This window comes from Nerophis lumbriciformis, linkage group LG02, assembly GCF_033978685.3.
Source record: "Nerophis lumbriciformis linkage group LG02, RoL_Nlum_v2.1, whole genome shotgun sequence".
In the NCBI taxonomy this organism is placed as follows: Eukaryota; Metazoa; Chordata; class Actinopteri; order Syngnathiformes; family Syngnathidae; genus Nerophis; species Nerophis lumbriciformis.
Genome location: NC_084549.2, coordinates 5,505,001 through 5,520,823, shown reverse-complemented (window position 1 = coordinate 5,520,823; position 15,823 = coordinate 5,505,001). Strand labels below are relative to the sequence as shown.

Below are 15,823 nucleotides of genomic sequence, written 5' to 3'. Positions count from 1 at the left end.
TTTTCGGGAGAAAATTTGTCCCGGGAGGTTTTCGGGAGAGGCGCTGAATTTCGGGAGTCTCCCGGAAAATCCGGGAGGGTTGGCAAGTATGCTTTTGTTTATTTTTGGTTTAAGCATTAGACATCTTTTTACCTGCACACTGCCTCCCGCTGTTTCTGACATCTACAAAGCAATTAGCTACCGGCTGCCACCTACTGATATGGAAGAGTATTACACGGTTACTCTGCTGAGCTCTAGACAGCACCGACTCTCAACAACAACAACATCATTTGCAGACTATAATTACTGGTTTGCAAAAAATATTTTTAACCCAAATAGGTGAATGAAAAACACTGATGTAAATGGTCAATAAAAACAGAATACAATGATTTGCAAATCCTTTTCAACCTATATTCAATTGAATAGACTGCAAAGACAATATATTTAATGTTCGAACTGAGAAACGTTGTTATTTTTTGCAAATATTAGCTTATTTGGAATTTGATGCCTGCAACATGTTTCAAAAAAGCTGGCACAAGTGGAAAAAAAGACTGAGAAAGTTGGTGAAGCAAACACTTAAAGCACAAAAAGTACCAATGATAGTCACACACACACTAGGTGTGGTGAAATTATCCTCTGCATTTGACCCATCACCCTTGTTCACCCTCCTGGGAGGTGAGGGGAGCAGTGAGCAGCAGCGGTGGCCGCGCCCGGGAATCATTTTTTGGTGATTTAACCCCCGATTTCAACCCTTGATGCTGAGTGCCAAGCAGGGAGGTAATGGGTCCCATTGGGGTTTGAACCATACTTGCCAACCTTGAGACCTCCGATTCCGGGAGGTGGGGCGGGGGCGTGGTTGGGGGCGTGGTTAAGAGGGGTGGAGTATATTTACAGCTAGAATTCACCAAGTCAAGTATTTCATATATATATATATATATATATATATATATATACATATATATATATATATATATATATATATATATATATATATACATATATATATATATATATATATATATATATACATATATATATATATATATATATATATATATATATATATATATATATATATGTATGTGTGGGAAAAAAATCACAAGACTATTTCATCTCTACAGGCCTGTTTCATGAGGGGGGGTACCCTCAATCATCAGGAGATTTTAATGGGAGCATTCGCATACCATGGTTTATATAGGGCACAGAGTGGGTGGGTACAGGCTGGCGTAGGGGCGTGGTGATTGGCTCATGTGTTACCTAGGAGGTGTTTCCGTCTATGGCGGCATGCTGTTACAATTTCGCTGCGCTTGTTGAGGAATGACAGGTCTGGACGGTAAATAATAAACAGTTTCTCTTTCAAGCATAGGTTGCATCTTTTATTACCACAGTAGTGGGGCGTGGTTTATTACCACAGTAGTGGTAATAAAAGATGCAACCTATGCTTGAAAGAGAAGCTGTTTATTATTTACCGTCCAGACCTGTCATCCCTCAACAAGCGCAGCGAAATTGTAACAGCATGCCGCCATAGACGGAAACACCTCCTAGGTAACACATGAGCCAATCACCACGCCCCTACGCCAGCCTGTACCCACCCACTCTGTGCCCTATATAAACCATGGTATGCGAATGCTCCCATTAAAATCTCCTGATGATTGAGGGTACCCCCCCTCATGAAACAGGCCTGTAGAGATGAAATAGTCTTGTGATTTTTTTCCCACATATACATATATTGCGCTCTACTACGGTATCGAGCACTATTTTTTGGATAACCTTATTAAGACATATATATATATATATATATATATATATATATATATATATATATATATATAAGAAATACTTGACTTTCAGTGAATTATATATATATATATATATATATATATATATATATATATATATATATTTTTTTTTTTTTATTATATATATATAAATAAGAGAAATACTTGAATTTCAGTGTTCATTTATTTACACATATACACACACATAACACTCATCTACTCATTGTTGAGTTAAGGGTTGAATTGTCCATCCTTGTTCTATTCTCTGTCACTATTTTTCTAACCATGCTGAACACCCTCTCTGATGATGCATTCTGCTTCGTCTCCTGTAGATGTTATTGTCATATATGCATGCACTAGATGGCAGTATTGTCCTGTTTAAGAGTGTCACAACATTGCTGTTTACGGCAGACCAACTGCTTTACGGTAGACGAAAACGTGACTGCTGTCGTTGTTTGTTGTTGCCGCGCTGGGAGGACGTTAATGAAACTGCCTAACAATAAACCCACATAAGAAACCAAGAACTCGCCCTCCATCATTCTACAGTTATAACGTGATTGGGCAGGCACGCTGTTTATATTGTGGGAAAGCGGACGTGAAAACAGGCTGTCGACACGTCACTCAGGTCCGCCTGAATCCCGGGAGATTTTCGGGAGAAAATTTGTCCCGGGAGGTTTTCGGGAGAGGCGCTGAATTTCAAGAGTCTCCCGGAAAATCCGGGAGGGTTGGCAAGCAGGGCCGGCCCGTGGCATAGGCCGTATAGGCAAATGCTAAGGGCGCCGTCCATCAGGGGGCGCCACGCCAGTGCCACAAATGTTGGAGAAAAAAAAAAAAAGAAAAAAAAAAGTTGGTACTATTATTTCTAAATACAAAAAATAATCTCACGTTAATTAAAATGCAAAGTAAAGCCTATTTAATAGAAATATTATTTGTTACAACCCCCCCCCCCCCCCCCCTGCACGGTGCACCCCCTCCCTTCCCGTATCATGACTCTTTTTGGATGTCACCACATCAAAAAATCAACACAAGATGTCAAAACGGCCAAAACTGTCAGGTGCCCAGGGAAGAAAAAAGAGAAAAGAAGAGGAGGAGAAACGAGAAAAAGACCGAGGTAGCAGGTAAGTAACGTTAGCCTACATGAAATTATTTGTCTGTTACAGAATGTGATAGGAACCTGGCTTTTTAGCATTAAGCTAATGTTACATGATTCGGCAATTGCTAATCAATAAATAGCTAGTTCTGTTTTAACGTCGGGTTAATATTGTGGAGGGGGCTAAATTGTTATGGAAAATAATAATGTAACGTTAGGTAATTACAATACTCCCACCTTACATTCCTCAGGGACATTTGTATTAGATCTTTTAAGCAGGTGTTTTTTGTTTACATTGTTATTGCCTTCTGGTTAACTAATGTTTGCCCTGCAGGTAATAGTCACTTTTCCACCCCTTTATATATTAGGTAGAGTTGTAAGTAAAAAAAAAAGGTCAAAGACAAAGCTATTCTGTTTCTTGTGAGTATATACACTTCAGTGCCGATGTGGGGGGGCGCCACCTAAAATCTTGCCTAGGGCGGCAGATTGGTTAGGACCGGGCCTGTTGGCAAGTATGGTTTGAACTCACAACCACTAGGTTGTTGTGTTACCTGACTATTACTGAGGGGTATTAGAACACATCTCTTAAATACATTTGTTTTATTTATTTTTTTCCATTTTAAACAAAGTAACAGTGAAACTCAATGGAATAATCACCGACTGGAGAACTGGGGGTGGGATTAAATAAATGATCTTTCTTCCCACTCCCTTTCAGGCAAAACTGGACAATCATGGATTACATACTGTACATTACTTTTTGCACTATATTCATTTATATTATTATGCGTTGTGAACTTTGTACTTTTTTTTTATATGTTGTTGCCTGAAATAAATGAAAAAATGAAATGAAAATGAATGAAAATATCCTTGAGGATTTACTTTCACTTTCACTTTCACTATCGACTGGGCTTTTTTTGGATACACGTCGCAACGATGAAAAAGAATGAGGTTACAAAAGCAAAAGCGTGTTGAGACGAGACGTGGTCAGGGAGGGATGTGACGCAACTTGCGACACGTGACTCTGTGACGTCATCAGCAATGCGCCGGTGAGTGACCTTCTGTGCGACCAGCAGTCGGCGTCCTGCAGCGGAGACAGCAGCTCTTATTCACCGGAAAGGAAAGGTAACTAAACACTAATTAACTCATCTTGTTCTAATAGTTAGCTCTATAGAGACATTAAACTCCGATGGCTTCATATAATTTGAAATGATAATAATGATCTGTATATAAGATGTCTGCCGAGTGACACCGACCTCCTTCAACATCCTTCAACTTCTAGCCGGACGAGCATTAAAGTTGCTTCTGGTACATTAAACAAGAACTATTTTTCCTTTTTTATTGTGGAATTACGAAGCAAGAAGCTCCAATTATTACATTTTACTTACATTTATTTTAGCTTAGTAATGTCTGTTAAGGCGGCAAATCAGCCGCCATCTTGGATGCTAACGGTCACCCGCAGCTAGCAGTGCAATAATAAATAATAGTTATATACATGACTAATATCATAAATATTCACGTTACATCCATTACAAATATCATAAATAATAGTGTTGGAGCCTTAAAAATATCATAAATAATTACGTTGGATCCATAAGAAAATAAGTTAAAATTAGGTGTATCCATTTAATAAATAATACATTTATATCCACAACAGATATCATAAATAATACTGTAGCCATAAAAATATCAAGTTATATCCATAACAACATAAATAATAGTTATATACATTACTAATATCATAAATAATCACGTTGCATTCATAACAAATATCATAGATAATAATGTTAGAGCCATAAAAATATCATAAATAACTACGTTAGATCCATAAGAAAAATAAGTTAAAATTAGTTGTATCCATATAAATATCATAAATAATACATTTATATCCACAACAGATATCATAAATAATACTGTAGCCATCAAAATATCAAGTTATATCCATAACAACATAAATAATAGTTATATAAATTACTAATATCATAAATATTCACGTTACATCCGTAACAAATATCATAAATAATAATGTTAGAGCCATAAAAATATCATAATTACGTTTGATCCATAAGAAAATAAGTTAATATTAGTTGTATCCATATAAATATAATAAATGATACATTTATATCCACAACAGATATCATAAATAATACTGTAGCCATAAATATATCAAGTTATGTCCATAACAAAATAAATAATAGTAATATACATTACTAATATCATTAATATTCACGTTACATCCATAACAAATATAAATAATAATGTTAGAGCCATAAAAATATCATAAATAATTACGTTAGATCCAAAATAAAATAAGTTAAAATTAGTTGTATTCGTATAAATATAATAAATATGACATTTATATCCACAACAAATATCATAAATAATACTGTAGCCATAAAAATATCAAGTTATATCCATAACAACATAAATAATAGTTATATACATTACTAATATCATAAATATTCACGTTACATCCGTAACAAATACCCTAAATAATAATGTTAGAGCCATAAAAATATCATAAATAACTACGTTAGATCCATAAGAAAAATAAGTTAAAATTAGTTGTATCCATATAAATATCATAAATAATACTGTAGCCATAAACATATCAAGTTATATCCATAACACAATAAATAATAGTTATATTCATAAAAAATATAAATAATAAAGTTATATTTATAACAAATACTGAAAATAATAATTTAGATAATAATGTTAGAGCCATAAAAATATCATAAGTAATTACGTTTGATCCATAAGAAAATAAGTTATAATTAGTTGTATCCATATAAATATAATAAATGATAAATGTATATCAACAACAGATACAATAAATAATACTGTAGCCATAAAGATATCAAGTTATGTCCATAACAAAATAAATAATAGTTATATACATTACTAATATCATAAATAATCACGTTACATTCATAACAAATATCATAATGAATAATGTTAGAGCCATAAAAATATCATAAATAATTACGTTAGATCCATAAGAAAATAAGTTAAAATTAGTTGTATACATATAAATATCATAAATAATAAATTTATATCCACAACAGATATCATAAATAATACTGTAGCCATAAAAATATCAAGTTATATCCATAACAACATAAATAGTTATATACATTACTAATATCATAAATATTCACATTACATCCATAACAAATATCATAAATAATAATGTTAGAGCCATACAAATATTATAAATAATTAATTACGGTAGATCCATAAGAAAATAAGTTAAAATTAGTTGTATCCATATAAATATCATAAATAATACATTTATATCCACAACAGATATCATAAATAATACTGTAGCCATAAAAATATCAAGTTATATCCATAACACAATAAATAATAGTTATATTCATAAAAAATATAAATTATAAAGTTATATTTATAACAAATACTGAAAATAATAGTTTCATCCATAACAAATATCATAAATAATAATGTTAGAGCCATACAAATATCATAAATAATTACGTTTGATCCATAAGTAAATAAGTTAAAATTAGTTGTATCCATATAAATATAATAAATGATACATGTATATCCACAACAGATATAATAAATAATACTGTAGCCATAAAAATATCAAGTTATGTCCATAACAAAATAAATAATAGTTATATACATTACTAATATCATAAATAATCACGTTGCATTCATAACAAATATCATAGATAATAATGTTAGAGCCATAAAAATATCATAAATAAGTACGTTAGATCCATAAGAAAATAAGTTAAAATTAGTTGTATACATATAAATATCATAAATAATAAATTTATATCCACAACAGATATCATAAATAATACTGTAGCCATAAAATATCAAGTTATATCATAACAAAATAAATAATAGTTATATTCATAAAAATATAAATAATAAAGTTATATTAATAACAAATACTGAAAATAAATATCACAAATAATACATTTATATCCATAAGAAATATCAGGAATAATAAAGTTACATCCCCTAAGAAATACATAATTAATAATAGTTACAGCTGCTAACAAATATATAATAGATAATAAAGTTACAACAAAAATAACTAAAAATGACACCTGTCGACCAAAATAATAAAGTTACATTCGCCAACAAAAGTACAAAAAAAATAAAATTACAGCAGATATAGGAAATAATAGTTACATCCACTAACAAAAGTAATAATAAAATAAAAAAAAGCACGGACAAAAATTAAAAAAAAGTTACATCTGCTAACATGTAAATTCCTTTGCAGATTACAAATGTTGCGTTAAGAGCATTTTTACACAACATTAGCACCTCAATTAGCACTTTTCTCGCTATGTGTAAAAACGTTTGCTTCTGCTGAGTTTGCTCTTTTGAATAGAGATTAAAGATGTGGAAAGTTTGACCTTTATTGACCTTGGAAGGTATGTGTGATGTTGTTTATCCTAAAATAAATTTGAATGACCTTAGAAGTTGTGCGTGACGTCATTGTTTACCCTAAAATAAAGTAAGTTGAGTTCACCTCACACAACCTTCACCTACTAACACAGCCGAGGACACAACCGGACCAACTTTACTTGACTTCTTTTACGGTTGCTGCAAACATTTTCTGTAAATTCCGAACTTCTTTCCTGCGCTTTGAGCCCCGAGGCGTATACAACGGTGCTGCTAATTTATGGATTTATACAGCACAGTCTGTATGTACACAGTTTTTAATATCTTAGTTCTTCACACAGTCAAGTTTCTATTAGGGCTGCCTAACAATTATAATATTTTATCGTTGCATTTTCTTAATAGTTAACTCAAAATTAATCACGATTAGTCACAGACAGATACCATTTTTCATAGTCCAGGGGTTCTCAAACTTTTTCCAGTCCTTCAGAAAACACTTGGCTGTCCAAGTACCACCATGATGAGCAACATTAAAATACAGTAGCATAGTAGGCTCACGTATTCATTAAAAACAAGGAAGAGGTTTTATTTAACACATATATTTAGTATTGTTGGCCACTGTAACATTACACACAGTAACACTGGGTTTGAATATAGGAAAATAAAACATTGTACTTTAATCAAGTGATTATTTTTATAGTAATGTAGTACATATGTCAAAGTAGTGTTTATGTAATGTAGTAAATATGTCAAAGTAGTGTTTGTAGTAATTTAGTAAATATATCAATTTATTTTTTATAGTAATGTAGTAAAAATATGTCAAAGTAGTGTTTTTAGTAATGTAGTAAATATGTCAAAGTAGTGTTGATAGTAATGTAGTAAATATGTCAAAGTCGTGTTGATAGTAATGTAGTAAATATGTCAAAGTAGGGTTGATAGTAATGTAGTAAATATGTCAAAGTAGTGTTGATAGTAATGTAGTAAATATGTCAAAGTAGGGTTGATAGTAATGTAGTAAATATGTCAAAGTCGTGTTGATAGTAATGTAGTAAATATGTCAAAGTAGTGTTGATAGTAATGTAGTAAATATGTCAAAGTAGTGTTGATAGTAATGTAGTAAATATGTCAAAGTAGTGTTGATAGTAATGTAGTAAATATGTCAAAGTAGTGTTGATAGTAATGTAGTAAATATATCAAAGTAGTGTTTATAGTAATGTAGTAAATATGTCAAAGTAGTGTTGATAGTAATGTAGTAAATATGTCAAAGTAGTGTTTATAGTAATGTAGTAAATATATCAAAGTAGTGTTGATAGTATTGTAGTAAACATGTTAAAGTAGTGTTGATAGTAATGTAGTAAATATGTCAAAGTAGTGTTGATAGTAATGTAGTAAATATGTCAAAGTAGTGTTGATAGTAATGTAGTAAATATGTTAAAGTAGTGTTGATAGTAATGTAGTAAATATGTCAAAGTAGTGTTGATAGTATTGTAGTAAATATGTTATAGTGTTGATAGTATTGTAGTAAATGTGTCAAAGTAGTGTTGATAGTATTGTAGTAAATATGTCAAAGTAGTGTTGATAGTAATGTAGTAAATATGTTAAAAGTAGTGTTGATAGTAATGTAGTAAATATGTCAAAGTAGGGTTGATAGTAATGTAGTAAATATGTCAAAGTAGTGTTGATAGTAATGTAGTAAATATGTTAAAGTAGTGTTGATAGTAATGTAGTAAATATGTCAAAGTAGTGTTGATAGTAATGTAGTAAATATGTCAAAGTAGTGTTGATAGTAATGTAGTAAATATGTCAAAGTAGTGTTTATAGTAATGTAGTAAATATGTCAAAGTAGTGTTGATAGTAATGTAGTAAATATGTCAAAGTAGTGTTGATAGTAATGTAGTAAATATGTCAAAGTAGTGTTGATAGTAATGTAGTAAATATGTCAAAGTAGTGTTGATAGTAATGTAGTAAATATATCAAAGAAGTGTTGATAGTAATGTAGTAAATATGTCAAAGTAGTGTTGATAGTAATGTAGTAAATATGTCAAAGTAGTGTTGATAGTAATGTAGTAAATATGTCAAAGTAGTGTTGATAACAATGTAGTAAATATGTCAAAGTAGTGTTGATAGTAATGTAGTGAATATGTCAAAGTAGTGTTGATAGTAATGTAGTAAATATGTCAAAGTAGGGTTGATAGTAATGTAGTAAATATGTCAAAGTAGTGTTGATAGTAATGTAGTAAATATGTCAAAGTAGGGTTGATAGTAATGTAGTAAATATGTCAAAGTCGTGTTGATAGTAATGTAGTAAATATGTCAAAGTAGTGTTGATAGTAATGTAGTAAATATGTCAAAGTAGTGTTGATAGTAATGTAGTAAATATGTCAAAGTAGTGTTGATAGTAATGTAGTAAATATGTCAAAGTAGTGTTGATAGTAATGTAGTAAATATATCAAAGTAGTGTTTATAGTAATGTAGTAAATATGTCAAAGTAGTGTTGATAGTAATGTAGTAAATATGTCAAAGTAGTGTTTATAGTAATGTAGTAAATATATCAAAGTAGTGTTGATAGTATTGTAGTAAACATGTTAAAGTAGTGTTGATAGTAATGTAGTAAATATGTCAAAGTAGTGTTGATAGTAATGTAGTAAATATGTCAAAGTAGTGTTGATAGTAATGTAGTAAATATGTTAAAGTAGTGTTGATAGTAATGTAGTAAATATGTCAAAGTAGTGTTGATAGTATTGTAGTAAATATGTTATAGTGTTGATAGTATTGTAGTAAATGTGTCAAAGTAGTGTTGATAGTATTGTAGTAAATATGTCAAAGTAGTGTTGATAGTAATGTAGTAAATATGTTAAAAGTAGTGTTGATAGTAATGTAGTAAATATGTCAAAGTAGGGTTGATAGTAATGTAGTAAATATGTCAAAGTAGTGTTGATAGTAATGTAGTAAATATGTTAAAGTAGTGTTGATAGTAATGTAGTAAATATGTCAAAGTAGTGTTGATAGTAATGTAGTAAATATGTCAAAGTAGTGTTGATAGTAATGTAGTAAATATGTCAAAGTAGTGTTTATAGTAATGTAGTAAATATGTCAAAGTAGTGTTGATAGTAATGTAGTAAATATGTCAAAGTAGTGTTGATAGTAATGTAGTAAATATGTCAAAGTAGTGTTGATAGTAATGTAGTAAATATGTCAAAGTAGTGTTGATAGTAATGTAGTAAATATATCAAAGAAGTGTTGATAGTAATGTAGTAAATATGTCAAAGTAGTGTTGATAGTAATGTAGTAAATATGTCAAAGTAGTGTTGATAGTAATGTAGTAAATATGTCAAAGTAGTGTTGATAACAATGTAGTAAATATGTCAAAGTAGTGTTGATAGTAATGTAGTGAATATGTCAAAGTAGTGTTGATAGTAGGTAATGTAGTAAATATGTCAATGTAGTGTTGATAGTAATGTAGTAAATATGTCAAAGTAGTGTTGATAGTAATGTAGTAAATATGTCAAAGTAGTGTTGATAGAAATGTAGTAAATATGTCAAAGTAGTGTTGATAGAAATGTAGTAAATATGTCAAAGTAGTGTTGATAGTAATGTAGTAAATATGTCAAAGTATTGTTGATAGTAATGTAGTAAATATGTCAAAGTAGTGTTTATAGAAATGTAGTAAATATGTCAAAGTAGTGTTGATAGTATTGTAGTAAATATGTCAAAGTAGTGTTGATAGTAATGTAGTAAATATGTCAAAGTAGTGTTTATGTAATGTAGTAAATATATCAAAGTAGTGTTTGTAGTAATTTAGTAAATATATAAATTTATTTTTTATAGTAATGTAGTAAATATGTCAAAGTAGTGTTGATAGTATTGTAGTAAATATGTTAAAGTAGTGTTGATAGTATTGTAGTAAATATGTTAAAGTAGTGTTGATAGTAATGTAGTAAATATGTAAAATTAATGTTGATAGTAATGTAGTAAATATGTTAAAGTAGTGTTGATAGTAATGTAGTAAATATGTCAAAGTAGTGTTGATAGTATTGTAGTAAACATGTCAAAGTAGTGTTTATAGAAATGTAGTAAATATGTCAAAGTAGTGTTGATAATAATGTAGTAAATATATCAAAGTAGTGTTGATAGTAATGTAGTAAATATGTCAAAGTAGTGTTGATAGTATTGTTGTAAATATGTCAAAGTAGTGTTGATAGTTATGTAGTAAATATGTCAAGTAGTGTTTATAGTTATGTAGTAAATATGTCAAAGTAGTGTTGATAGTAATGTAGTACATGATTATTGTGTAGTAGATGAGTAAGTATTTTGCTGTGGTTGCAGTGGAGATGGGTGACGTGGCCAAAGGGAAGAAGGTGTTTGTGCAGAAGTGTGCACAGTGCCACACGGTGGAGGACGGTGGTAAGCACAAGGTGGGTCCTAACCTGTGGGGTCTATTTGGACGCAAGACGGGCCAAGCTGCAGGTTATTCCTACACAGACGCCAACAAGAGTAAAGGTCAGATCAAATGAAATCATTTTTCTATCAATTACTGTTTGAACACTTTGTTCACAAGTGTATGTTGTCATCAGGCATCGTGTGGCATATATGTATAAGTTTATTATAGATATAGGTCAACAATTCATGAGTTTATTATATATATGTAAACAATATTCATACCTTTATTATAGATATATGTAAACAAAATTTATAAGTGTATTATAGATTAATGTAAACAATATTAGTACGTTTATTATAGATATATGTAAACAATATGCATCAGTTTATTATAAATATATGTAACAATATCAGTAAGTTTATTATAGATATATGCAAACAATATACGTCAGTTTATTATAAATAAATGTAACAATATTAGTAAGTTAATTATAGATACATGCAAACAATATACATCAGTTTATTATAAATATATGTAAACAATATGCATCCATTTATTATAAATATATGTAAACATTTTGCATAAGTTTGTTATTGATATATGTAAGCATTTTGCATAAGGTTGTTATAGATATATGTAAACAATATGCATCAGTTTATTATAAAAATATGTAAACAATATGCATACGTTTATTCTAAATATATGTAAATATGATTCATAAATTTATTATAAATCCTGTAAATATGCATCAGTTTATTATAAATCTATGTAAACAATATGCATCAGTTTATTATAAATATATGTAAACAATATTAGTAAATTTATTATAAATCTATGTAAATATGCATCAGTTTATTATAAATATATGTAAACAATATGCATCAGTTTATTATAAATATATGTACACAATATTAGTAAGTTTATTATAGATATATGCAAACAATATGCATCAGTTTATTATAAATATATGTAAACAATATGCATCAGTTTATTATAAATATATGTAAACAATATGAATATGTTTATTATAAATGTATATGTAAACATTATTCATAAGTTTATTATAAATATATGTTAACATGAATAAGTTTATTATAAATATATGTAAACAATATACATCAGTTTATTATAGATATATGTAATAAATAAATAAATATGTAAACATTTTGCATACGTTTGTTATTGATATATGTAAGCATTTTGCATAAGGCTGTTATAGATATATGTAAACAATATGCATCAGTTTATTTTAAAAATATGTAAACAATATGCATACGTTTATTATAAATATATGTAAATATTCATAAATTTATTATAAATCTATGTAAATATGCATCAGTTTATTATAAATCTATGTAAACAATATGCATCAGTTTATTATAAATATATGTAAACAATATTAGTAAATTTATTATAAATCTATGTAAATATGCATCAGTTTATTATAAATATATGTAAACAATATGCATCAGTTTATTATAAATATATGTAAACAATATTAGTAAGTTTATTATAGATATATGCAAACAATATGCATCAGTTTATTATAAATATATGTAAACAATATTCATCAGTTTATTATAAATATATGTAAACAATATGAATATGTTTATTATAAATGTACATGTAAACATTATTCATAAGTTTATTATAAATATATGTTAACATGAATAAGTTTATTATAAATATATGTAAACAATATACATCAGTTTATTACAGTTTATTATAGATATATGTAAACAATATTCATAGGTTTATTATAGATATATGTAAACAATATTAGTAAGTTTATTATAGATGTATGCAAACAATATTCATAGGTTTATAAATATATGTAAACAATATTCATCAGTTTATTATAAACATATGTAAACAATATGAATGTTTATTATAAATGTATATGTAAACATTATTCATAAGTTTATTATAAATATATGTAAACATTATTCATAAGTTTATTATAAATATATGTAAATGTTTGTATTATGTATCATATATAAATATATGTAATCAATATTCATAAGTTAATGTACAATATATTGTATACAAATATAGAAACAATATAAGTGTCATATATAAATATATGTGACCAATATTCATAATGTATAATTTAGAAATATATGTAATCAATATTCATAAGTTAATGTAGAATATATTGTATACAAATATAGAAACAATATAAGTGTCATATATAAATACATGTGACCAATATTCATAATGTATAATTTAGAAATATACATGGCCAATATTCATAAGTATATGTATGATGCATCATAAATATATTATGTATACTGTATGTTGTATCATATTCAAATATTTGTGAAGAATATTGACTACTGATTGAAGTATGTGTATTATATATAAACATATGTGAACAATGTTGATAAGTATAACGTTTGCCTTCCTACATATATATATATATATATATATATATATATATATATATATATATGTATATATATATATATATATATATATATATATATACAGGGTTCATAGTGATTGTTGGACGCTAAGTGTTCATTTAGCTGCTGTGCAACAATTTATTTTGATGATTTTAGTGATAAAGGGTAGGTGCTACCCTGGTTGGTAGTTAAGCATGTGCTCAGAATCATGTTGTTTGTTTTATCCCATTTATGAGTCGTAGGAGTTCCTTTTTTGTTGTTATTTCTTCAAAAGGAGAGAGATTGTTTTGGAGGCCAATATCCGTCGTACATACATGGTTATCTGTGTTAATAGAACCCAGTTGGAGCTGGGACGAGTTCATTTTCATCTCCTTTCTAATGGACTCGATTGGCTTAGTAAAGAATTTCATAAAGTTATCAGCCGAGTGGGTGGAGCTACTGGGAGAAGTCTTTAGTTGGGTTGGTAATGCTACTGTAGTAAACAAATATTAAGGATCTTTTTTATTGTGTGTGTGTGTGTTAGGCATCGTGTGGGGAGAAGACACGTTGATGGTGTACCTGGAGAACCCCAAGAAGTATATTCCTGGAACCAAGATGATCTTTGCTGGCATCAAGAAGAAAGGAGAACGTCAAGACCTGATTGCTTATCTCAAATCAGCAACTTCATGAATGCGTTAGAATATATCATAAAGAACATCATTCATAATCACTGATGTCATGTGACTATTGATATCAAATTGATCGACGTACGACTGAAATACCCCCCCCCCCCCCCCCGCCCCCCATGAAGGATTATTATTGTCACACCTGTTTTACAGATGTATTTATTTCATCTTTATACTGTCATCTAATATGTCCATTAACCATAATGAAACATCAATTAACACAAATAAAACATTATAAATTATTATTATTGTCACACCTGTTTTACGGATGTATTTATCTCATCGTTATACTGTCATCTAGTGTGTCCATCATCCTGATGAAACATCAATAAACAAATAAAACAACATAAATGATTATTATTGTCACTTATGTTCTACAGATGTATTTATCTCATCGTTATACTGTCATCTAGTGTGTCCATCATCCTGATGAAACATCGATAAACACATAAAATAACAAATGATAATTATAGCTGCAAGCAGCGTTGGTCGGGCCCGCGTATTTGGCAGGTGCTAGTACTAAGTGTCCCAATACTTTTGTCCAGTTTTAGTCCCAAGTGTCCCAATACTTTTGTCCAGTGTAAGTGTCCCAATACTTTTGTCCAGTTGCCCAATGCTTTTGTTCAGTGGTAGTAGTAAGTGTCCCAATACTTTTGTCCAGTGGTAGTCCTAAGTGTCCCAATACTTTTGTCTACTTTTAGTCCGAATTGTCCCAAGACTTTGGTCTAGTGTACCTACCTTGTCTGTATTGTGTGGGCACGCTGGTGCTTCCTGCTTTTAAGCAGCCATCTTGAGAAAACAGCAGTGCAGCAGCATCAGCGCAGCGGTTCTTTGAAGGCTCATAAAATCAAAACCGGAGCAGTTAGAAAAATTATTTCGATAACTTTTATTTGGAAGGGTTCGATCTCTCCTGTGTTAGTTTGAAGCTGAAACGACAAACGCGCTCAGAGGAGATGATGTTTGAAGAGAAGTGACCGGTTTATAAAAAAAAAATTGTTTTGAAGGGGAAATTGCAAACTTCCTGTTGATTTTTGCTGAGGGTTGTCAATCTATGAAATGTAGGTGTAAGTAAGACCTACATAGAGGTTTTTGTTTCATGTCTCTCCAACTTTCCCAGTGGGAGTTACAGGTAGTTTTGTCATTTT

The 15,823-nt window shown here is 29.5% G+C and overlaps 1 protein-coding gene across 1 annotated transcript; it reads left to right on the top strand.

Annotated features, from left to right (window-relative positions):
* The first annotated feature begins 3,834 nt into the window (after window positions 1–3,834).
* On the top strand, window positions 3,835–15,029 carry cycsb (cytochrome c, somatic b). Its single transcript, XM_061985480.1, has 3 exons — window positions 3,835–3,969; window positions 11,554–11,727; window positions 14,537–15,029. Exons 2-3 carry the CDS (start codon window positions 11,559–11,561, stop codon window positions 14,680–14,682), a joined length of 315 nt encoding a protein of 104 aa, XP_061841464.1. The 5' UTR covers window positions 3,835–3,969; window positions 11,554–11,558; the 3' UTR covers window positions 14,683–15,029.
* Window positions 15,030–15,823: the final 794 nt, after the last annotated feature.

Excerpts from the sequence above, each read along its gene's own strand:
- cycsb (XM_061985480.1), top strand. The coding sequence starts at position 11,559 with ATGGGTGACGTGGCCAAAGGGAAGAAGGTGTTTGTGCAGAAGTGTGCA. Across the intron at positions 11,728-14,536 it reads AGACGCCAACAAGAGTAAAG|GCATCGTGTGGGGAGAAGAC; the intron begins GTCAGATCAAAT and ends TGTGTGTGTTAG.